This window comes from Brachyistius frenatus, unplaced genomic scaffold (genome assembly GCF_029030835.1).
Source record: "Brachyistius frenatus isolate BFR_SWC_R1_liver_20210118 unplaced genomic scaffold, ASM2903083v1 Contig_49, whole genome shotgun sequence".
NCBI classification, from domain to species: domain Eukaryota; kingdom Metazoa; phylum Chordata; class Actinopteri; family Embiotocidae; genus Brachyistius; species Brachyistius frenatus.
In genome coordinates, this window is record NW_027210648.1 from 2,232,044 (window position 1) to 2,257,076 (window position 25,033).

A 25,033-nucleotide genomic window follows, 5' to 3' on the forward strand; every position below is an offset into this window, starting at 1 on the left:
AATGAGGAAATAATCATTCATAAAAATGAACAAGTCAAAGGGGAATGAGCTGATGCAAAACGCAAAGAGATGGAGTAACAACAAACCGGACAATATCAGCAGGGTTGAAACAGACACGCTGTCGGTCACATTCAATGTGCAGAGTTAGGACAGAGTGGGTTTAACCAGGTTTTTGGTAGGATTTTAAATACACTGAGTAATTATTATTTTACTTTTGTATGAAAGAGATTCAAGCCCCAACAGGACATCTTTAGTTTGTCAATGTGTAAATATGTTGTGGGGTAAATTTCTGTTTAAGACTTTTATTTTGAAAGGCAGAGGTTAATACTGTAGATGCATTTTCTGCTTTTCTCCTTGACAACACATTTTTTTGGAGAAAATATGCGCTATGTCGAATTTGTAAATTTTCTATTAGCAATTTGAAATGAACCGCATTTTAACAGGAAAGCTAGTCATTGTTTTATTTTCTTCAATAAATCGATTTCTTTATGTTCCAGACTTTTCCCTGAGAAGTAAAACGTTTTATTCCTATAATTCGAAATAAATTATTTTAATAAATACATTTGCTACATTGTGGAAGGTTTGGCTGGAGTTGTTCCTCATCTAGAGCAGGAGAGCCCGTGTAAATGTTTCTTTATAATTACAGCTGTTACTTTATGCATGGTCATTTCTTTTAATGACATTTTTCTGATGGAACGTTTTCAGCTTATAAGAATTGTACACTAAACTTTCTTCTTTCAGGAGGGACTTTCCTATGGGGATGCACAGACAGCTTTTATGTAAGCAAAACCAGTGAATGTTTGTTGTTCTGCAGAAAAACTGCAAGGAAGTTCAGCCTGGGTCTTGAAATCAGTCAAGCACTCATAATCAACCCACTAAACAACACAACACGGAGCCAAACCCACCACCTGTGCATACGCAAATATTGACAGAGAATACTTACAATAATATAAATATGCATTCAAAAGCAGGTCCATCTTTAATTATTTTTGTTGAGTATGGTTTTAAAATATGTGGACAAAACCTGGAAACGGTGTCCAATAAGATGCAGTTAGTTAGGTGATTTGATTTAGACAATTTGGAGGAAAGTGGCGTTAGCAAATTAAACACAAAGTCACACAGCAGGAGTAGCTGGAGCATATATTTGTGCTACATTATTGATAACCATTAACATGCTAACTGGTAATTCTAATAACTATACAATTAAAGTGCAGAAATTCATCTTCTTCTTTTGCCTTTTTTGGTTAATGCTTCCTGTGCATGATCATCAAACACTGGGCTAAACGAGGGCCGCACCCGATCTGCATATAACACGGTAAGTAAGATGGTGAACAGGTCAGGTTTGGACAGAGGAGATGTGATTACTGCATGTGGCTACGTGTAAATGAGGCTTTTATCTGGATATAAGGTTGAAAGTGAGTGGGGTGGAAACGTCGTCCACGTTCACACGCAGCAACACAAACTCACTCTCTGTGCAGTCTTTCAGCAGAGCCTCAGTCATCTTGAACCTCAGCGAGCTGCCTTGTCCCGGAGGCTTCCCCGCAACTTTCAGGCTCTCCGTCGTTCCTCGTCCGTGAAGAACGATCGTGTCGATCACGGTCAGGTTGTTCCTAAACAGATTCCACAATAAATTCCACAACTTCAGAAGAAGAACACCTACTTACTAAAGGGAGTGTTTTGTTGGTAGCACTGCTGGTACCTGACTATGAGGATGGAGGAAACGCTGTGGTTGCTGACGGGAGTGAACCTCACGCTGAACGACTTGACTTCTCCAGGCAGCAGGAGGAGGTTGTACACAAAGGGTCTGGTTGATCCCTCTACAAACCCTGTACTGCTCTTCATTAGGGACGTCTGCCAAACAAACAGAGGACCTGTTAGAGACAAACGGCTTCCACATGCTGCCTCAACCATGGACAAGAGGGCTGTGATTAGTCATGCAATAAACTGCTGATTCTCTGAATTCTTGAAGAACAATGAAGTCAGTAATCGATCGAGCAGAACTCACTTGATTTCTGTGAACCTGGAACTCGAAGGTGTTTGTGTCGATGTTGATGTTGGACAAATTTCCTAAAGGCAACCTGGGAAATAAAAGAAGAAAAGATGAGTGTCGGAGTGAGACGATAAATAAAGAACATGCAGGCGTTTGTGCGGATTCTCACCTGTCAGCCAGTTTTCCAGAGAACACAGAGGGGTTGGGGAACAGTGCCAAGGGGAGAACTTGGACATAGACGGGGACGTCTGCTGGGTTCTGCAGAATCACCTCCTCATCCTGAAATAAAAGATGCCCCATGTTGATTTCAAACGCAGACCTTAAACACCACCTTTAAACCTCCCTGCATGTGTTTGTGTATAGCAAGAGACGGGGGGTTGTACTCACAGAGGAGCTGTTTGTGTTGGTCAGGGGGAATGTGATTCGTTGTGAGGAGTTGACCAGCGAAGGCCAGGTCAAATGAGCTGTTATTTTAGCTTGCACATTTTTCTGAAGGTCTGTGTTGACTTCAAAGACAGCTTCAATCCTTTGGTAAGAAAGAAAAGAAAAGAAAAGAAAAGAAAAGAAAATCCTGTTATGTTCTATAAATAGCTCGCTGCTGAGGAACACCTAATTTAACTGTTGAATTTGATAAGCAAAGCTCAAAGAACATTTGAATCCCTGTTATGCTCACGTGTGTCCTGAGTGCTCTTTGAGCTCTTTCCATCGTCTGAGGAGTTTCTGGTGAAGATCTACATCAGCGTCCCAGATGTCCTCCTGTAACGCCAGCCCGTGAGGTTTGGACTCAGCTGTGGAGGAAAAAAAACATATTAGTCATTTAATTTGGACTCCTGAGCCCCATTAACATTACAGGGGGAGGTGGGCATTAAAATATTGACTGGAAATGGGCCGTATTAGGGAAGTCAAAGGAGGTATGGGTGGAGAGAAGGAAAGATGTACTCTTTTTCAGACACATAAATCTGTCAAATCTTAACACACAGACGTGAAAGTGACATCAGTCAGTGTGGCTTACACTTACTGATGACATCACTAGCTCCACTGTCCATCGCAAATAAATGTCCAAAAATCTGTTTCAAAGTCATAGAAAAAAAAAAAAAAGATGCTCCACGTGTCTCCTTAGCTGCAGAGCTTTACATTTTTACTTCTCTTGATCACCAAAGTACTTCAGGGATAATTGTCTGTACATTAACAGGTACACTGCAAAAAGGATATGCTAAAAGCTAATTTGGCATATTTAGCTAAAATGTAAACAAAATGGCTTGACCTGTAACAATTATTAGATAACTGTCTGATTGTGATTATTTGAGCTGATCACAACCATTTTGTAGAATTATTTCCATCTGTGTGTAAAATAAATTGCTGGGTGTAATTAAGAAAACTATGTCCATGTTGTTTTCCAGTGTTTGAGGTTTGACTGGTGCTTTTAATAACATCATCTCGTTGCACCTCCTTCTTCTGCTGTGGATTGATGGCAGATGAATAGAGAAGTAGCACGACCAAATATTTACCTTAAGGTCCTTAACTTCTAGTATTCGACCGACTGGTCCACAGTTGCGGACTGCGGCCACATTGCGGTTTTAAGCCAAGTAAAAAAGGAGACTAATGATTTTTGGGATTTGCAGCAAAAAGGAGGCGGTCAAAGGATCGATTTATATGTTCCAATGTTCAATGCAAATAAATGTCTCTTATTCTTATTCATAAGGTGTATGTGCATTATTAGGCTCATACTTTCATAGAGGCATTATTTGAAGAAAGGAAAAAGACAATAAAATAATCAATTGCAATTATTTGTATGATACGGATAACAGCTCCTGAAGCTGAGAATATCTGATGAGTTTTTATGAGGCTCTTTAATTTTCTTTTATATCTCTCAGATTATCAGAAACCTTTTTAACTTGGTCCAGTTTCACTCTGAACTGATGGGAAAAAAAAAGTCTCCATAAAACACGCATGTTGTGCTCCAGATGAGATTTAGGTTACATGAAGAGCAGCGAGGTATATCGGTATGGGCTGTGATTATTAATGGGGTGGGGGTGAAAAAGACGCAGAATAAAAATCACTGAGCAGCTTAGGTGATGCTAAAAAAAATCATCTCCCTGTAGAGATGAACCCAGTCTGAACGGGGCTTCAGTTGTGTGAGGTGTGAATGCAACACGCACGATAAAAAATAAATAAATTAAAAATTAAAAAAAACTTACATTTAAGCACAAATGGCAGGCCCACATAACAGTGATCACCACACTGCAAGCCGGCGTCAAAATAAATATTTGCCACCTGGAAAAAAATGGAAAAATGAAAATAAGTTTATGTCTATAGGGACAAATATGACTTTTTTGTGGGGGTGGGGTCGAAAGGATTTCCTACCTTGGATTTCCGTCTGGGCTCCAGCTCGTCTTTGTTGTTGCGCAGCCGTTTGTAATAAAAACGTATGTCTTCTGTCAGGGAGCGGATCTGCTGGAGCCTCACTTTCTGTGTGAAAGAGCTCTGTATGCTGAAGCTTTGGTGGACAACCTTCCCCTAAAGAACAAAAACACATGACATATGCAGACATGTCTCTAGACACAACATCTCAGGCTTTCAACAGGAAGGTGGGTTTTTACACTTTATCTCGTCTTCTGCATGCTGGTTTGAAATCACGATTTGTATCTCAAAATTACTTACTGGAAACGAAGGAGGTAAAACGATGTGTTTGGGAGAGCTGTTTAATGTGCCCACTGCGATGAGAGCTTTCACTGGGATGGTTAATATCTGAGGGTGGGAAAAAAATAAAAATCAAGAGAACATTAGATTTAATGCTGGTTGTGATTTCCTTTGAATTACGCAGTAAGTCAGACTTTTACCTCATAATCTGTGGTGATGTGTATGGCTCCATCATATGTGCCCTCCAGTGCTTTGGCCACTAGTATCACTCTGAATGCTGCATAGTAGCCAGATGCTAATATCACCTGTAGAGACAAAAATGGAAAAATGAGTTTGTCTGTCTGTGTAAAAACATTTTCTCATGTTAAAGATAAGGCTGCACATTCTGTTCAGAAAGCTGTAAAGTGCTTTGTGTTTTTGCATTCATCATGCACAAGGTTTTATCTGTGGTCTAAGTGGTTTTGAGATATTGTGGTTTCAACTTTTTAACATCCGGGACATCAAAGCAGACAGGCAGTGAAGTTCTCTTCTAATGGCCATTTCCTTGAATAATAGGCATACACAGCAACCTTGTTTTAATACACAAAATCAGAGTATTAATTACTGAAGTGAGTTGGGATATAAGACAGCTGGCCAAAAGAAACATTTTAAAAATTTTGATTTAGGACCCTAAAAGCAAACATTTTACAATGACAGATTTAAACTTAATTTAAAAATTTCATTTTTACATTTTCATTGGACAAGACAGTGTGGCACACCTCACTGTGGCCCCTACACTGAGAAAGGATTACTGTATTTAAAATACAGCTGACAGAAGCTTTGATATTGTTTTATATACCAGAAATAGTCCATCAAACTCTTAAATCTTCAAATAGTAAGAATTGATCTACTGTGCTACGAATGTAACATTTAAAATTACGGATGTTTTTATTCCAGGCCCGCCCCATGTTGATGCCCTGGTTGCCCCCGGTTACCGTCGTCACTGTGCATCTGCTCCGAGTTACTACTACTAATATTAGTTCCTGCAAACAAACATTAGTATGAACTACGTGTTACTAACCTTATCATACTAGCTGTTTAGCATGGTAGCTACAAATAAAAACTTGACTCAACTCGGCACTTTGTCGGGTGTCATTCTCAATGTGTGAAAACATCTGCTTGCACAACATGTCAGCGTCTCTTCAGGGTTGCATAAGCCTCTATTAAACCTCTATTATTAAGGCTACGCAAGCCATCCCCACATCATAGTTTCATCCGTGTTGGTCGGCTCACCTGCATCATCAGGTCTGAACCCCAAATATTCTGAAACTAAACTCCTTCTCTCAGATCAGCTGCCTGCCGGCACCATGACTGACTGACGTGCTCGATAGATCACGTTAAAGTATCCGTGTTGATTTAAAAGAAAAGGGAGCGCATGTTGTACAACAGAATTGAAGATTTCCACTGACAGCAGTATATTTTAATACCAGCTGCTACAATTTAAACATGTACGCGTGCCATTTTAAATCCAGCATTTTTTCTGAAGAAAGAGCTGCTGCAATCTATTATACATATATATTTGCACCACTGCCACAAAGTCGCATTGATGCTTCTACGAATAGTTTTGATGTGAAATATTCGCCACCAAGTACTCCCCATTTTCATGACATGTATTCATCCTGTCCCTGGTGTAAAAAGATCTTTATGCTGCAGAGAAGAGTTTTACTTTATATAGTAAAAAGGTTCTGTATATATATATATATATATATATTTAGGGGGAAGACCATAGACCATAGCTTGCCAAGGATTATCGTCATTTCATGTGAAAAACGTATTTTTGGCAAAAAAGGAAGACAGAACTTTATGAAGATCACAATTGAATGCCACAAAATGCATGCAGAGTATGCAGAAGTGGAAACCGCGATAAATTTGTTGAAAACAAAACAAACCTGTGAACTACATCCTAAAACAGGACCATGATGTTGTGAACCGAAACCCATTTGGCACAGTCTTCATAAAAGCTGGATATGTAAAGCTTTAATAAAGGCAGGATTTCATGTAGGGCCTCTGTCCTGGATCGCATTCGATTGGTGTCATGAGATTTCTATAAAGTTTAAAGATGTGACGCCCACATGTAACACTGTGGAGATCTTACCGTTTTGTGATGGGAGGCTGAAGTGTTCTGCAGCTCTCGCAGGCGATTCAGGGCGACTGTCGTGTTTCCTTTCTCCGTCTTCACCAGCTCCATGGAAAGACTGTCTCCTGTGACCAGCCAGGACTTAATCTCCAGCTGGAGGACAGAGAGAAAAAAACAGTCTGTCATTGTCTTCAGACTGGAAGTCTTTTTGTCCTGCTGCTGAACAATGTGTGCCTGTACTATAAACTGCTCACACTTTATCAGCTGCTGCTGTGGGAATTAAAACTTTAGCATAAAGGCTTATGTTGCAACATGATTAAGTTAGACTCCAAATATTTAAAAACACCATTCAGCGTGTGTGAACACGCCTTACACAATGCACAGAACTGCACAATGGGCAACAAACACGTCATTGTGGCCTGAGCCGAGGGATGTCACCCCATTATAATTTAGGTTTATTCCTGGAGTAAATATCTACACAATGTGTCAATCATACAATTATCAGCTCAGGTAGCATTCTCACCTCTATAGGGTTACTGTTGACCACCACAAATATGACGCTGCTGGTGTCTGTTGCACTGCGGATGCCGAAGTCCAGCAGGTTCTCCTTCAAACTGGGAGGCAGGACCAGCGGCTGTTCACACCAGGCAACAAAAACAACACGTTACAAAGACAAACACTGTCAGACTTTGAAAAGAATCTGCATCAATGTGGGCCCCTTTCCTGCAGATAAAATGTGATCTTCTCTCGCTTTAAAAGCCAAACTTCACAACCATTAACCATTAACAGTGGGTTGAATTAGCTATTAGCAGAACAGGCCTGCAGTTCTGAGGTCAAAAGGAGCTTTATGGTTTCTAAACAGATTTATGTATGTTTATCACATACAGAAATAATGACATCCTCAGAAGGTGTACGTCATCACGCCTGCGTCCTTAGATTCAGAGATATGACTCAAAGAAAGAATTTTTACACATACTGCAGCAAATTGGGCACAGATTGTTTAAAATTGCTTCACGCCTTCTTGATGCAGCTCTGAGTATCGACTGTGTAGTGAGCGGGCCAAATCTGCTACAATAAAAGGTACAATAATGCTTTATGCACATCACAGTTTCAAAACCCCCATTAATATACAAACTGTAGGGCCATTGTGTACCTCCAAGAAGCCGGTGTAAGCCCGGACAGGCAGGTGAAACTTGGATGCATTTGTGATGAGGAGGATGTTGCTGTCTATGTGAATGGAGGGTCGGACTGGCCGGAAGAGGAGGGAAAAGATGTAGCGTGACTCGTGCGGGGGGATGAGGATGGGCGTGCTGAAGTTCTGCACCTGAAAACACAAAGACATTAAAAAAAAAAAAAAAAAAAAAAAGATGTTATCTTGCCGTCTCTACAGACTGGACTCTTCCCCTCTGGTAACCCACTCGTGCTAATGCTCACATTAAACATGGTTTTGGCCTCTTCGGGCAGGGACACGTTGTGTATCCGGATTGCAAAGCTGAAGGCGTTTGTGAGGAAGATGGGTCTGTCCACGGGGTCCACAGGGCTGTCCCTGATGTGGAACAACGTAGCTGTGTGGTCGAAGCCCAGGTAGCTGCCAGAAGAGAGGACACATTGGTCAAACTTTCGATTAACCTCTTGCGCAAAAAAAACAAACAAAAAAAAAATTCTCCATGCAGTTATCCACAAAATAACTCACCCATCTAAAACCTCTGCCTGGTACGGGATTTCAAGCTTGGAATAGCTCTTCTCTTTCGCTTTAACGGTTATTTTACCAGAAAACTGATATGGTCTTCTTGCTTTTGAGGCTACAACAGAAAACAAGATTGAAAGAGTGATTATGTGCATTGCAGAAGGCCACAAAGCCCTGCAAGAGGAAGTTGTGCAAAGTGCAACCGAAAATGGAAGAAACTGAAAGAGTAGATCGAAGGAGAAGCATCAAAGCTTCTGAATTATTTATATTAACATACACCAGGGTGTGTGAACAAAACCAATGATTTTAAAAAGGAAATTGCTACAAAATGGCGTGTAAACACAGAAAACTGAATCCAGACTTCTTTATAACATGATGTTTTTGTTCAGGAAACTGACATCATGTTCACAGTTTCCTTTTTTTAAGAGCTCAGAGTTCAGTAAAAAATGATGCATGCAGCTTATTTAAAACACTGGTGTGTCCACATCATATCCAATAATTAGAGCCAGCTCATATCCTTAATCCTACTGTAATTTTGAAGGCTTTTGTGTGAGATGTGTATTTCGGTAAAACAAAACAAAAACATAACCACAAAAAAAACACACAAAAAAAACACACTTACCATCAAAACTAATACTTGCAACTTTGGTATATCTGCTCTCTCCAGCTTTGAGTGTAACTGCTTTGAAGTCTATTGTGACTGCTTCATTTGATGGTGATGAACGTACACTCTGAAAAGCACAAATGATATAATGGATTACAAACAGGTTCCGATAACTGTGTAAAGATATAGAAAGTGTGCTGAGAATACGTACTGTGATCGGAACGTCTTTTGTTCCTGAATTTAAAAGGTGTAGATTCAGCAGCTTTGGACGATCTGTAAAGGTAGTTGGGAAACCGAATGAAGGGCGAGTCCGAGAGATTAATTCGAAAAGATTGCAAAATGTAGTTTTTTTTGTGAGACGTCGTACCTTGTGACCGCAGCGTACCAAAGTCAAGCATCTCTATGGAGGAGTATATACCAGGGGCTGCACATAATGAGAGAAACACCAGGTTTAAAATAAATGTCCTGTATGAGATCTTTCTTTTTAATGTATCAGCCGAAGGTTTGGCAGCACACCTGACGTAACCTCCACCTCTACAGGGAGGATGATGAACTGGTCCTCGTTGGGAGCGTTGGTTTTGATTCGGATGAAAGCCGTGTGGTTGTCTACATCCCTCGACGAGAAGCTGGCTCTCATCACCCCCTTTGTCTCGAATGGAGGAATCTCCTGGAAAGGGGGGGGGGGTATCGGGACAGCCTTTAAATCACTCATCCTTAACATTAAAATAAGACAAACACTGTAACAAAAGAGGAACTCACCCATAATTTCACAGTGCCTCCTTGCTGACCTGTGGGAAGCTCTAGATGGAGATCCCCACCACTGGAGTACATCTCAACAACCTGGAGTGAAGAAGACAGGAGAAAGCAACACAAATCAGTCACAGACAAACGCGTGCAAACGTAACTGTCAGAGTCTGATTCCTCCAAGTTACCTGCAGTGGTTCACTGAACGGGTTGTGGATGTTTATTAGAGGTGAGAAGCTGCTGTTTACTGGGACTCGGGCCCCGATGAAGGGCCGCAGTCTGTAGGGGTTTGGGATGCCGACCCCGAAAACCTTCAGGGCAGAGACAGAAAAGCAGTATTAGTCACACTTTTATGACACAAAAAGTTAAACATTAAAAAGAGCTGTTGTGTATTTGGACTGTACCTGGTATGTAAACACTCCATGATGTGATGTATTAATAAATAAAGTGTTTTCTACATTCCCAACCACTCGTGCTAGAAACACTACATCGAATGATGTGTTCCCTCCAGGTGGAATTATCTGTTAAAAGAAGAAAAGAGGCATAATGTAAATTAAAAGCAGTACAACAAACAGAGCAGAGGACGGAAGTTCTTAACATGCACTGACCCACAAACAGAGCTGACAAACTCAAAGAGCACACTTCAGTGTGAGAAACTCACAGCTCACCGAGTAAAATCTTGTTGGAAATTGTGAAGCAAAAAGGTGAAGTGTAACAGAAAATGTAAACTCGAACCTGGGCATTATTCAAAGGGCTGAGTATCGTTCAAAGGTCTCTCGATACCAGTACCGTGATCTTGACTTCCATAATGTTTCCTGATCAATACATTTTTCTATTCAAATTTCATAAAACAAAATTTTAAGAAATTAATAGAAAATGATATTACAAATTTCAGTTAAAAATCTTTGCTTTTCATGAAGTTCAGAGGGCGACTGTGTAACAGGTTATTTTCTGGAGCTACAAGTAATAGATGTTCTCTTAACACATCACATGCAAGATATAACTAGACGCTACAGACACACAACTTAGACAGGTATGTGCGCAATAATTAGTTTGAAAAGAGTGAAACAAGGCGTCTTAATGTAGGATTTACTTTCCTACAATGAAACGGCGTTATTCAATCTACATGGGCGGGCCATCCAAGTAGAGGCTACATGTGATACATTTAGTGACTCACTGATGTTGATGAAATTAACGCCTGTGTAAAAGTTATGGTGGGTATTTAAATTTGGTACCCAATGAAAAGGCATTTTTGGACAGCAGAGTCAGTGTTATGGAAGTTTCTGAGTTTGGTACCCAACTTTATTATTCATTTATTAGGGAAAGTTTTTTTTCCTTTTTAGTCAGAACCGTGTTTTTTGTTGTTGTTGTTGTTGTTGTTGTTCTTTTTTTGAACAGGAAACAAGTTTACCCAATGATGTAAAAGCTATGCGTTTAGGTAGATAATAATAAACAATGCCTGTTTTTATTTCCCCAACCTTCTTGATTTGTTTGAGTCCACAGTCCAAAACACAAAGATATTCTCTAGCATCATTTGTGACAAGAGGACAAATCATTTCAGAAAAATTTGTATATTGACATTTTTAATCATCTCTTTTTCTCTCTCATCTGGACTGACAGGCCAGACAGGAAGAGGGCAGTGTCCAAAGAGATGCTCGAAATACATTCAACTTGAGACAATTAAAGTAAGAGAGACACGCCCTTCCTGCAAACAGCAGAGGTGCTAATTCTAAAAGAAACTTTAAGACAGCAGTACCCATGCTGAAGTGTACAAAAATACAATGGACATGGCCAGTAACATGATATCACACTAGTGTCCCCTTCTCTATCAAGATTTCAATCCCCCTGAGGATGGGAATTTATCTCCCCTCGATATAAAAAGCCTTTATTCAAACATCCTGTGACAGAGAAGTCCTCAGGTCATCTTTAATACCGCACTGACTTCACTCCCACTGAACCATCTTTGTGAGCTCAACTCTCATGTCCTGAAGTTGGTTATATTTTTATATCTATGATTTAAAAGCAGATTAACGTCTCACACTTTGGTCATCTTTACAGAGACTTTTCTGGACTGACTGTTGAAAGACACTTTTGTTTTCAAGAGAAAACTTGGATTACGACCTCGTGGTTGTATCCATGTGTCAAAAAGTTTAGTTGCAGTTTACATCCATGACTGTGGAGACTCAAATCGCATATTTAATGAAGACTTTGAAGGAATTTGGCCAATAAAGCGCATTATATTAACACCAAAGAGGTAGCAATGACAGTAGGCAATGCTTCAAAAATGGATGTTGCAGCAAAAGAAGCTACAAACTAAAATGTGGATAATTCACATTACAAATGCTTTAGAACATTATTATGGCACACTGATGCCGACCTTCGCAATATAAAATGTCGGCATTTCACCGTTTTAATCTGTTGGACATTTGTATGAAAGTTTTTGTCATAATTAAGAGTATGAATTCTTGAGTTATGGACACAAATGTGTTTTGTAAAGGTCACAGTGACCTTTGACCACCAAAATCAAATCAGTACATCTTTAATTCCAAGTGAATGTTTGTGCCAAATTTGAAGACATTTCATTAGAGCATCTCTTGAGATATTTCATTCACAAGAATGAGACAGACATGAGGTCACAGTGACTTTGACCTTGGACCGCCAAAATCTATTCAGCTCAGAACCAAGTGAACGTTTGTACCAAATTTGAAAGAATTCCTTCAAAACATGAGATATCGTGTTCACAAGAATGTGACAGAAGCATTGTTCAGAGCGAACGTGACATTTGACCACCTAAAACTAAATCAGTTCATTTTTGAAACCAACTGAACATTTGTGCCAAATTTGAAGAAAATTCCCTCGAGGTGTTCCTGAGATATTGTGTTCACAGCAGCTACCATAAAAACCTGAAAACATGTCATAAACTCCGGTGTAGGAGTGTTTTATCTTGATGTGTGTATCAGGCTACACCACAAAAAAAAAGAAGAAAATCCCAGCACATTTGTCTCTGCGAGCCCTTGCTGCTACGCTTACACTTCTTTGGATTAGGATATCTCTATTATTCTGAAGGAAACTACACCAAGAGAGCAAGTTGCCAAAAAACTCAAGTTCAGCAGCTTCTCACATCAAAGCTACTATCTGAACGAAAGGAGCATCTCAGCGTCCTGTGTCGCCATTGGAACACTTAAGGCACACGTTCCAGCTAGAACACCCTCCCTCCGGACGACCTGCAAGGCCATACATTGACTAAACTGAAGTAGACTGTGCCTCTAATGAGGTCACAAAACAGGTTTTGCCTTTCAAGAGTCTTCACATGCAGTACAGAAACCATTGCTGATATGTCCATGTGACACGTACTGTACCAGACATAAGTTTTGGCACACCGACTTATTCAAGGGTTTTTTTCTACAGTGTAGAACAAAACTGAAGACACCATAACTATGAATAAATGCAAGGAATAATGTAGTAAACTACAAAGTGTAATTGGCATGATTTTACTGCTTCATGAGGTCGTCATTTGGGAATGGTTTAAAGTTAACAGGTGAGCCTTGACAAATGGGTGGAAATGCTTGGTTTCTTGTGCTGGTACAGAGCAAATAGCTCCATTCAACTACTGCAGTAATCCATATTATATTAAGAACTGCTCATCTAAGTATAGAACGACAATAGTTCATCATCACTTTCAGACGGCAATAACTTAAAACATTTCTAAGAGTGACGATGCAAAAACCAACAAAGAAATAAACAATAAACCCCACGTTAGTTTACAGCCTACATCAATGCCGCCCAGAGTTCAAGTATCAGACACATCTGGCTAGCTGTTTTGAGGAGACTTCTTGATGGTCAAATTCCTGCAAAGAAACCAAAACTTGGGAAACCAATCAGAAGAGGAGAACTGCTTGGACCAAGAAACAGTCTGCAATCCTGAAATCTGGACTTTGTTCTGATGAGTTCAGAGGTGAGATTTGTTAGATGTACAGACCGATACTGTCTGTGTGTGTGATTCCCACCATGAAGCCTGGAGGAGGAACTGTTGTGTGTGTGTGTGTGCTTTCCTTGTGACACTGCTGGCAATAAATTCAGAATTCAGGGCGACACTAAACCAGCGTGTCGACAAAAACATCCCGCAGCAACACACCATCTCATCTGGTTTGAGCCGAGTCAGACCATCATTTGTTCTTCAACAGGACAACAAGCCAAAACACCTCCAGCCCCAGTCAGAGCAGTTCGACCAAGAAGCAGAGATGGAGAGCTGCATCAGATCACCTGACCTCCACAGTCACCAACCTAAACCCAGCTCAGATAGTTTGGGATGAGTTGGAAGGAAATGATAGTTTTGAAGAATTTAACATGTAAAATATGTTTTGCTTCGTATAAGCATTCTTCAGTTTGAATCTACAATGTAGAAAATAGTGAAAGCGTGGATGACTATATGTGTGGTGAAACCAGAGAACACACTTCAATGAGGGTCATGAATTTGTCCTGCGACTGCTGCAGACTTATTTTGGTCCCACCGTCTTGGGACACAGCATCCTATGTGTTTAAATGACACTTTGAGTGCATCTCTTTGCTACATTCCTCTTAACAGGATGTGTTATGTTTAAACTGTGTGCACCACATGATCTCCATCACTTGATTATGATTGTGTTTACACTCCCTGCTGTCATTTACTGTCTCCTTGCACATGGCCATTCATCTAAGTTAGAAACTACAGTCCCCAGAGATCTTGGGTGTCGTCACATGTTACAGCGACATGTGATTTGCAGAGGGACTTCTCACATTGATGTCATTATACATACGCTGCTGTTTACTGAAGATGTTTTAAAAGACCAAAAAACAATAGAAAATATCATCTGTGAGAGAAAATTGTAATTTTTGAGTAGCGCGTCTCGTTTACGATCATAATCAATTGCGAAGCATGAAGAATATATAACATGGTGAGATCAACACACAGCCATGTGAACATCAAGGGATACATTTTTTTTGACAATAACAGCATGATAAAATTTCGAAAGATCTCAAGATAACAATTAGATTTTGGCCTCAAAGTGATAACTACTTACCCTATTCTGGAAAAAGGAGGCGTGAAAATGTGCTGTTGTTGCCGATATTGATATCAAACTAATTTCTTCTGAGCTAGGATTATGTAAATAAACTTTCTCCATTTTTGGCATTCCAACAGGCCTGAAAAGGAAGAAGAGAAGACTTCGTCAGAGCAAGTAAACAACTTTATATTTAAAGAAATTCAAACCAATTGTAGAACAGAACCTCTAATAAAAGCTGTCACAAATCTGTGAAAACTCACTAAGTTGGAAACTGATTTAGATTACATTACATTTCATTTCATTTAGCTGACGCTTTTATCCAAAGCGACTTACAATAAGTGCATTTCAACCATGAGGGTACAAATTCAGAACAACAACAATCAAGAAAGTACCATTTTCTTCAAGAAAGCCAAACTACAAAGTGCTAAAAGTAAATGCCATTTTAAGCACTACTAAAGTTCCACTATTCAAGGTAAAGTCGGAAGAGGTGTGTTTTTAGTTTGCGGTGGAAGATGTACAGAGTTTCTGCTGTCCTGATGTCGGTGGGGAGCTCATTCCACCATTTAGGAGCCAGGACAGCAAACAGTCGTGATTTTGTTGAGTGTTTAGCTCAGTGAGGAGCAACAAGCTGATTGGTAGATGCACAGCGGAGGGAGCGGGCTGGGATGTAGGGTTGGACCATGTCCTGGATGTAGACTGGACCCGATCTGTTCACAGCGCGGTACGCAAGTACCAATGTTTGGAAATGGATGCAGGCGGCTACTGGTAACCAGTGAAGGGAGCGGAGGAGGAGCGGAGGAGGAGCGGAGTAGTGGGAGTGAATTTAGGAGGTTAAAGACCAGTCGGGCTGCTGCATTCTGGACGAGCTGCAGAGGTCGGATGGCACTAACAGGTAGACCTGCCAGGAGGGAGTTACAATAGTCTAAATGTGAGATGACCAGAGCCTGGACCAGAGCCTGGACCAGAGCCTGGACCAGAGCCTGGACCACCTTCTGAGTGAGAAGAGGACGTATTCTCCTGATGTTGTGCAGCATGTATCTACAGGAACGTGTTGTTGTAGTGATGTTGGCAGTAAGAGAGAGTTGACTGTCAAGTGTCACGCCGAGGTTCCTAGCAGTCAGGGTCGGGGATAACACAGAGTTGTCAAAGGTAGTAGTCAGGTCGTGGGTGGCAGAGTCTTTCCCTGGAAGGAAGAGCAGTTCAGTCTTGTCGAGGTTAATTTTCAGGTGGTGTGAGGACATCCACTGAGAGGTGTCAGTCAGACAGGCAGAGATTCATGCTGCTACATGTGTTTCAGATCGGGGAAGAGAGAGGATTGGTTGGGTGTCATCAGCATAGCTGTGGTAGGAAAAGCCATGTGAGTGAATGACAGAGCCGAGAAAGTTGGTGTACAGAGAGAAGAGGAGGGGACCCGAGATTCAAATCAGAGGATGGATGACGTGAAAACCTAAAAGACGGTTAATAAGTTTGATGAAGGATTTAACCGTAAAAATAGACAGCAGGAGGTCAACAGGTTTAGACCGTCATAACGGTTCCTTTAAAGAGATTTTCAAAATAAAATGAGACATGACCTTTCTGTGAAAACAAGATCTGACGTTCATAAGAGTTACCATCTCCAGATTGTTAATCTAACACCCAAAGCACACCTTATGGTCGTTGAATTGCTACCCCTCAGGCAACATGTGGTTTCTTTTATTTCAATATGGGATGAAAATCAACTCAAAGACTTGAAATGGGGAGTTTTTATGATTCTCCCTGCTGCATGATCATGCAGCAACATGATTAGAGTTGCATCAGCTGAGCCATAAATGTTCTCTGTGAGCAATTACTTCTAAAGGAATTGATGAAATGTGAAAAAAAAAAAATCCTCCTTTAAACATAATTTTAAATTTGTGTACATCTAATGTAAAGCTTCTATATGAACGGATATATTGCAACTTCTGATTCAAATCCTGCCATCGTTTCTAGCACATTAGAGGCAGGGTGAGAATTTGTCAAGGTTTCATTTTCACACCCTGCAAACATTCGCCACTGATAGGTGAATTGTTTATGGAGGAAGTAGGACAGGAGAGGACAGGAGAGGACAGGCCGAGACAGCTGGGCCTCTCGGTGTGACCCCGCTCCTCTGAGAGATCCTGAATCTGCAACTTGGTAATGTGCTGTAAAGCTGCGCCGCGCTACATGGGTGTGCACCCCCTGCAGGAGTGGTATGCGACCTGCTAAGGCCGGCTGACGTAAGGCTGAGGGCAGGAGTTAAAGAGGAAGTGGTTTTATTAAGTGCATTCCATTGACTGACACAATGCTTCCTCAGCTATTCATTTATTGTTGAAGGATTGAGGTCTGTCACCTCAGAGCGAGTTATAGACAGCTATATCACTGCAGACTGACTGAGCTGCCATCTGTAAACTGTCCACTGGGTTAATGAATTTTAAGGACAACTCCTCAAGGAAGTAAGAACTAATAGCAAGTGTCTTAAACAATTTTCAAATCAAAGCACTGATCACAAAACAAAAAGGCCTTTCATGTAAAAATAAAGACACTCACTGTTCATGAAAGTCCAACATTGGAGGTTCAAATCGTATAGGTCGGCAGTTCCCACGGTGCGGGGACATGCTGCGAGAGAAAGGAAGGTGTGACAGCAGCAAAAGCAGGGCAGGTAAAATACTATCCATGTTTGTGTGCATTTCAAACAAGCGAGAGGCTAAACACACAAGCACAGACACCACAATCTGTCTCCAGGCTTTTTTATCAGAGCATTAATCCGGCAATGGGACCACTCCCATCTGCAGCGCACGATTTCCATATGTAAAATCGCAATGAAAACCCATTGACTGAAAGCAACAGCGAAAATCGACCAGAGAGGAAGAAGAAGACGGATCTGTCCGTGTCACCCTCAGAGCGCCTTCCTTCTCTCACACGGGCAACAACTTCTGAGCATCGGTTGTAACGCGCCCGGTCGTGTAACCCACCAAACCTGTTTAACAACAGGTGTATCTTAACAATAGAAGAAGACGCCCGTCAGCAGTTGCCACTCTTCTTTGGCCGAGCCGTGTAATGAGAGCCTTTATGTAAATCTTATGGAAAGAAAAGTTCGACATTGATGCAGACGTGGCATTCAGACATTCGGCCATGAATGTCACTTGTTCATTTTACCACAAATATACAGTGTAATCCGTTACATGCATAAAATACACAAGATATTACATGCTAGGCAAGCTGACAATGTTTTATTCTATAAACTCTAATACCACCTTGGAATCAGACAATTCACAGATCAATTTCACCTATTTACTATAAAGACTACATGTACAGCAGCAGACAATAGTCCCAGCAGTGTGCTCCAGTAGCCCAGACAGAATGGATTTCCATCACGAGGCGGCCGGGGATCCACCATGCAGTGTTCCCTCAGGATAATCTGCCATTTACAGCCTGTCCTCACGTTTGCCATTGATATAATGACTACTGACAAATTTCTTGCGGGATTAAGGATTCAAATGGACCCTGGCTGTAAACTCTGCTCCGCCCTTTGCTCGGTGCTTCAGAGCTAATGTGTTGAATGTCGGTGTGTAATTGGAGTAGCTCGGGGAGGTCATGGGGAGGGCTGCGCCTCTTGGCCTCCGATCTGTAAAACGTCCAGTGTCAGGCTAACCTTAAGATGTCAAGTGCATTAGGAGTTAGGGCATTTAAAAAAAAGCCTGAAACAACACAAACAGCACACAACCGCTCACCGACCTCTGCCGGAGGAGTGGCCATGCCATGCCACAGCAAGATAACAGTTTTATGGATTACAATGTACTGTACAAACAGTAAAGCCTAACTGTATGCTGCACCCAAACAAAACACATGAGAAAAAGTATAGAGAGGGTAGCTACGATGTGTGGAGACCACAACACAGAAACATGATGCTTAAAAAGTCAACTGACTTTTACATTCTTCCTGTCATGGAAGTGTTGACTTGTATGAGGAGTGCATTTACACACTGATAACATAAACAGCAACAACAACAAAAATCAGCGTAGTATTCAGCAGTCTCTGTCACTGTAGTTCTCACAGGGCTGGAGTACACGAGTCTGATGTCTGGCTCAAACTACAACTTCCCCAAAGAAGTCGACGGTCGGCCATGTTCGCACTTTGCAACTCAAGGCATTTAAGCAATCCTGTCTGTTCCTCTCAGCGGTTACACAGTCACACTGACTTCTCTGAGGTCTGCCCTGCTACACTTGACTCTTCCTAAGAGCTGTGTGGTGGTGGTGGTGGGGTGGGTGGGGGGGGGCACAGTACAGTCTGCTCAAACAGGTGACAGACTGGGAGGTTTCCCTTGAGACTAGTGTCACCAATAGCATGCGTTTGAAAGAGCTAGGAGAAGTCTGTGTCTGAACGGCTTCAGCTTGTGGCTGTCTTGTCTCGGAGGCTCCGGCACCCTGTGATTATGCAGCTTTTTATTTTTGGTTGTTAACTGATACTTTGTAGTAAAGTTATCGCCTGGGTCAGTTAGTCTTAACAAAATAACCTTTTTCCACTTGCACGTTCACATGACCGTGGCAGTTGATAATGCATTTGCTACTGTATAATTTCAGTAGCATCTTTTGTCGTTTCTACTTTCCTTGGGAAAGTTGTTCATTGGTTGTCATGAAGTGTGCTGCATATGACTGCTACCGTTTCAATTGACTAACTCCTCAGGCTGTGCTTGCACTTTCCACTTTTCTGTTAACCTTACTGCAAGTTTCCAATAGAAAGCTGACCAAATAAAATGCCTATGCTTAATGTGGTAGACACATAACAACAGCACCCACCTACCAACAGTAATACAGTGTCATTTCAGTAGATAAACATCTATTTCAATTGAGTTCTTGCAGCAAAAGAGAGGAGGGTGTTTCTTACCTTTGTTGCTGATATAAACTAAAATCGATGTCGGACTCTGCCTGCAAAAAGAACAAAATTCATAGTATTCATAGGGAGTTACAGTACAGTTGTAATGGCAACAACAAAGAGGATCAAGAAATACTTACTTGTAAAAGGCTTCCCTCACCAAAATGTAGAACTTCTAGAATTGTGTCTGACTGGATGAAAGCTGTAAAAGCAACAACAGGAAGATCTTGTAAGTCTTATCTGCAGCACTATCTTTGAAACTGCTTTCAATTTCAGCAGTTTTGAAGAAAGAGCACTTATGCAAGCTAAAAGGGTACACATCAAATAAATAAAGTCCAACTGAAAACAGTGAGTTTTGTGTTACTGATTGGGCTGCTAAAGCTGATATGTTGAAAGTGATTTGGGTGGCAAAACTCCTGTAAAAGCAGATCCTGAATTCAACAACACCGTCAGGGTTTAAGTTGGGCAGCAGGAGCTCATTGTGCAGGAATTTAGTAAAGGAAAAACTACTGCTGCATCAAAAATCATTGAAAAATACTTCCTGCTCGTGGCCCCACCCAAATCTCCAAAAACAAACATCATCTGCTCGTGAGTCTATTTTCCTGAACTACAAAGTAATACTAATAGTAAAGATAACACCCTGCTTGGACTTTCATCTCTTGTACTATCAGGGTAGAAGTCAGGCAGAGAAAGTTAAGGCATGAGATGTGGGTTCACTGTGCTTCACTTGGTGTGGCTCGGAGGAGGGCCATTCAATCTGCCACAGTGGATGCTATATGTTGTCAGGTTGTGAGGCTGGTAGTAAATACTCAGTGATCACACAGTTATTAACAGGATTTTGAGGACCGGACATCCCTTCCATCGACTGACACATGACTCACCCACGGTATGAATCTACAAACTTGGAGAGCCTAAAATTCACCTGTGCGTTAAGGACGCTTTACTGAGAAGGTTTTCACCCGACACCCTTGTGCTGCGAGATCAAAATCTTGCCGATCATGTTTACACCACATTTTGAGCAAGGATACCAGTTAATTGTAATGACGAATTAAACTGATAGTTTTAATAAAGTTATGCTGGCTAAAATGTCTCAACAGATCCAGGTGATCGAAGCAGTTACAGCAACATGTCACTGTATCATTTCCCCTTTTCCTGACATTTCTTGACATTACACATATTCATGACAAACAGCTAAATTCACAACTACTCTGTCATGAATGGGACTCCGGTCACGGGTGGCGTGAAAGTGTTTGGGTACGTACACAGTGGGAAGAAATAAGGTTTCCTACTGTACATCGGTGAAACAAGCCTAAACACATCGTGAAAGTTACACTGAACTTGAGCCCTAAATGTGAACAAAGTCAAAATGAAAATGAACTCATTACTTCAGTTCTTATCCAGACCATGATTTAGCCTGTGTTTGCAGCTATTTTAAAACTTCAACAGTGAGACTAAATACTCAGATGGCATTGACACAACCTAGACTAGTGTGTGGATAGAAAACATACTTTTCCAAAATAAACTACAATTCACAAAACTCCACCATTATAACAAAATTCAATATGCTCCAAATAAATATAGTTGTATATGTTTAATTGGCCGACAAGCATGTATTAACAGAAGGCCTTTTGGTCATGTACAAATGCGAGTTTCTCCGAAATGACCCAAACTGAAAAGAAGCAGGAAGTATGAACGTGTATCGTCTTTAAATGCCATGTCACTTCCCCCGGCGCAGGCTTGTGTGAATCTGTGCACTTTGTTTAAACAGTTCAACATAACAGGCAGCGATTTCGTTCAAACTGGCTAAGCGTGCGATGTTGACGTTTCTATAAGGCGTGACGGAGTGAATTCACACTCTTGTTTGCCAAACTGCCCACACAATGCTCCTTTAATCAACCCAGCGGACTTCTTGTGGGATTCAGGCTCGGAGTGTGTTGCCGGTCACCGTGACAGCTGTCCGCCGGTCACCGTGACAGCTGTCCGCCGGTCACCGTGACAGCTGTCCGCCGGTCACCGTGACAGCTGTCCGCCGGTCACCGTGACCTGCCGGCAGGACGCTTCAGACCGCCGGAGGAATAACAAGCCGCTGTCGTTTGACCCGAGCAGCTCCAGGCTGAAGACAAGATAACTCATCTGACTGGACATCTTCACGGAGATGAGGACAAGTGGTGTGAAGAGACTCCGGTCTGACATCTCTTGTATGGAGCTCACACAGAGGCTAACATCAGTGCTAGCCACGGTGCTAACAGGCTGCTGGTACCGTGTTAGCCCGGTACCGTGCTCAATGTCCGGTCGGTACCGTGCTCAATGTCCGGTCGGTACCGTGCTCAATGTCCGGTCGGTAGCCTCACTAAGCTCACTATGTGGATGACAACATGACAACAAGCTACAAACGGAGCTAACTTCACGGCTCCGGTCTCAAACAGAGAAACTACGGAGCTGTTGTTCTCCCTTTCTGGACTACGTTGACCAACTCGACTGCTTTAACGAACCCTCGTCCACAGCTGACGGAGACGCCTCCACCAGAACCGGTTAGGGGAGTAGCGGGCCGGCCGGGGTGAAGTTGGCCCGCTGAGGAGCCGCTAACCGGAGACATGTCTGCGGAAGTTAGCGCGAGCTAACGCGGACGTGAAGCCGGCCGAGTTACAAACCTTGTTTATTCGCCCGCGTCGTGTGAATAAAAGCAATAAATAACATCCTCAATAATCCGATACACGGCGTCCTCGTCCTCGTCGCTGAGCGGCGACCACTCCGGGCTCTTTCTGGACTCGCCATGCTGCAGGTCTCCCTGTTAGGATAACAACCGAGCGGGTGTGCGGTCATGTCCGACTGAACGTCTGCTGACTCTGTCAATCATAGCCGTCAGTGAGACACCACAACTCAACCGAGCAGCAGCAGCAGCAGCAGCAGCTAACTACTGGGCAGGACGTTGGCCTCTCTTCTTCTTCCTCTTCCTCTTCTTCTTCTTTTTCTTCTTCTTCTGCTCTTCCTCTTCCGCTCGATGCGTGACGCGTCACCGGTGAGCCTGTCACTCAGCGACGCGACTCTTGGACCGCCCGCTGTCTCTTCTCCACGTGACCAGCAGCGACAACAACAACAGCACTTTTCCTCAAATTGGAGTAAAACGGAGGTTTTGTTGTTGTTGTTGTTGTTGTTGTTGTTTCAACCAACCCAGAATGGCGCATAAACACACTCTCCACTGTTCTGAGCGCGTTTGTTATCAAATACTCTCCGGAGCATCTGATGGAGGAAAAAAAAAAAAAAAAAAGTCACAAACATTTTAAAAACCATTTCCTAAGTCGCCACCCATGTTTTCTATCCAGGTACAGACCAGCTGCTCTCTTGAGTCAGGAACAGAAGCGCAACTTTTATGATTTGGTGGGATATTATTTCATTTCATCCAGGTGGTCAGACATGTCTTTGAAGATCTGCGTAACAAATCTAGGTGTTTTCTTTGGATATCAATTAGTACAATAAAATCACCGAAAGTGGTGAACATGGACAATATTTAGTCCAAGAGACAGAATGATGGATTTTACTTTTGGATCAAAAAGAGAAAAACATGAAGGTAAATAATACGACGTGGTTGCTGTTGTAAAATTAAACTAGTTAATAGTTGACAGAGATACTGTATATCCAAATGACTGCTAACAAGATGGACAAAACGATGATAAGGCCCACTTTGCCTCATGATTCTTGAACTTGTTCCTGTCTATGAATTGCTGTATAACGTTGGCTGTGGAGTTTTGTATTGGGTCTTAAAACCATTGCATCTTTCAGTACTGATGCTGTTAGGAGATCCTTTGGACAACAAAACCGCAGGTTGGCAGCTTTTTGGGGGGCCAGAAGGACTATCTATCAGCAGACCATATCACTAAGCAGCACTCGTAGATAACCATTATATGCGTTTGATAAGGGTGACAAAGGTTGGCTATTTTCTGCCGGGTGCAAGATCTCTTGTCAGAGTTAGCACAACACTCAATATGTTTTTACCCAGATAGTCAGCAGTGATATTTGAACCTTTTTACCTCTAACTCATCATCACCGATTTGGATTTATATCTAGCGTACAGAATTGAATTGACTCATGCCGTTTTGCTCTCTCTATATCTAAAGTCATGTGTCACTATCAACACATTTTGTTTTCATTTAAAAGTTCTCAATTCTTCAACGTATATCTAATGTAAATTGTGTTTATTTTATTATTGACTGCTTTTGAAATATGTCTCAACTAGTCATGACTGACAAAATGAGATATAAATTAAGTTTTTGTTATTTCTTATAAAATGTTTGAAGAGTCAAAAGGACACAAAAGTCCTTCTTTACTATCAACTACAACAATGGAACTATTCCCAGCGTACAACATGATGTAAGTTTTGAATACTCCGTTCAATAAAGAAAGGTAGATGTTTAGTGTGTGGCATCTCAGGGGATCAAAAATTGATTATAATGCTCAAATTATGTTTTCATAATCACCTGAAACTAAGAATTATCTTGCGATTGTTACTTTACAATGAGCCCTTCATATCGGGAGCGGGTCCACTTCTACAGAACCCGCCACATTGCACCGCGATTTTCTATGGTAGCCCAGAACGGACACAACAAACACTGGCTCTAGAAATATTTGTTATAAGGTTTGTTTGTTTGTTTGTTTTTTCAAAGGGCTTCCATTTTTTTCTGTCTTTTTTTGTACATAAATTGTTAGAAAATAGTGAAAAATTACCCTAAGCCAAAGTTATCTACAGCAAATAACCTGAAGATAGTGAGTTTATGTTGTAGAAAACAAGGGAAATTAACAAATATTCCAAACTGAGAAGCTGGTACTAGTTACATTTATGAATTTATTTGCTTAAAAAGTGATTCATCGGCCAATAATTTCCACTCTAGAGCAATGATCAGTTTCTGGGCTCTTGGGAAAATAATGGAACTGACACATATTGTTGGAGTTAAGGGTTTCATAATAAATACTTTCTTGAGGGCCGTGGCTGGATGAAGGGTTGTTTACTTGTTGCAGGGTGTAGCCCGTATCTAATGACCTGATGGATGAATCACCGGGAAAACTGGAGAACAGAGTTCTTTGCCAGAGGGCAGAAACCGTCAAACAGCCAAAGCCACCTTCTACTAACGTTGTTCAAATAAACATGTGAGGCAGCTCAGATCGTTTTACAGTATACAGGAATGTTCCCTTTCAGATTTCAATGGAACACATCCTGTGGCATTTTTAAGCTAATCTACTGTCTGCCACCTCTGGAACAAGCCCTGCTTTACTCATTAACAGAGAGCATGGCGGGAGTCCTATGGTATGAGTATCATTTGGATCTGTGTTATATGCAGCTGAATGA

The 25,033-nt window shown here is 41.5% G+C and overlaps 1 protein-coding gene across 1 annotated transcript in view; it reads right to left on the bottom strand.

The window, feature by feature from the left end:
- The window catches only part of tmem131 (transmembrane protein 131), a 32,942-nt gene extending 10,224 nt beyond the window's left edge, over positions 1–22,718 (bottom strand). The window contains exons 1-27 of the mRNA XM_069704081.1: positions 22,344–22,718; positions 19,833–19,894; positions 19,705–19,745; positions 17,368–17,436; positions 14,842–14,962; positions 10,186–10,302; positions 9,970–10,092; positions 9,797–9,877; positions 9,554–9,704; positions 9,405–9,461; positions 9,249–9,310; positions 9,056–9,164; positions 8,440–8,548; positions 8,181–8,334; positions 7,900–8,070; positions 7,270–7,380; positions 6,765–6,899; positions 4,831–4,935; positions 4,652–4,738; positions 4,355–4,507; positions 4,189–4,264; positions 2,664–2,778; positions 2,378–2,516; positions 2,160–2,269; positions 2,006–2,078; positions 1,700–1,851; positions 1,468–1,610 (exon numbers count right to left, since the gene is read on the bottom strand). Of these exons, the coding sequence (XP_069560182.1) occupies positions 1,468–1,610; positions 1,700–1,851; positions 2,006–2,078; positions 2,160–2,269; positions 2,378–2,516; positions 2,664–2,778; positions 4,189–4,264; positions 4,355–4,507; positions 4,652–4,738; positions 4,831–4,935; positions 6,765–6,899; positions 7,270–7,380; positions 7,900–8,070; positions 8,181–8,334; positions 8,440–8,548; positions 9,056–9,164; positions 9,249–9,310; positions 9,405–9,461; positions 9,554–9,704; positions 9,797–9,877; positions 9,970–10,092; positions 10,186–10,302; positions 14,842–14,962; positions 17,368–17,436; positions 19,705–19,745; positions 19,833–19,894; positions 22,344–22,515 (2,998 nt within the window). The 5' untranslated portion in view covers positions 22,516–22,718. The remainder of the gene's footprint in view (positions 1–1,467; positions 1,611–1,699; positions 1,852–2,005; positions 2,079–2,159; positions 2,270–2,377; positions 2,517–2,663; positions 2,779–4,188; positions 4,265–4,354; positions 4,508–4,651; positions 4,739–4,830; positions 4,936–6,764; positions 6,900–7,269; positions 7,381–7,899; positions 8,071–8,180; positions 8,335–8,439; positions 8,549–9,055; positions 9,165–9,248; positions 9,311–9,404; positions 9,462–9,553; positions 9,705–9,796; positions 9,878–9,969; positions 10,093–10,185; positions 10,303–14,841; positions 14,963–17,367; positions 17,437–19,704; positions 19,746–19,832; positions 19,895–22,343) is intronic.
- Positions 22,719–25,033: the final 2,315 nt, after the last annotated feature.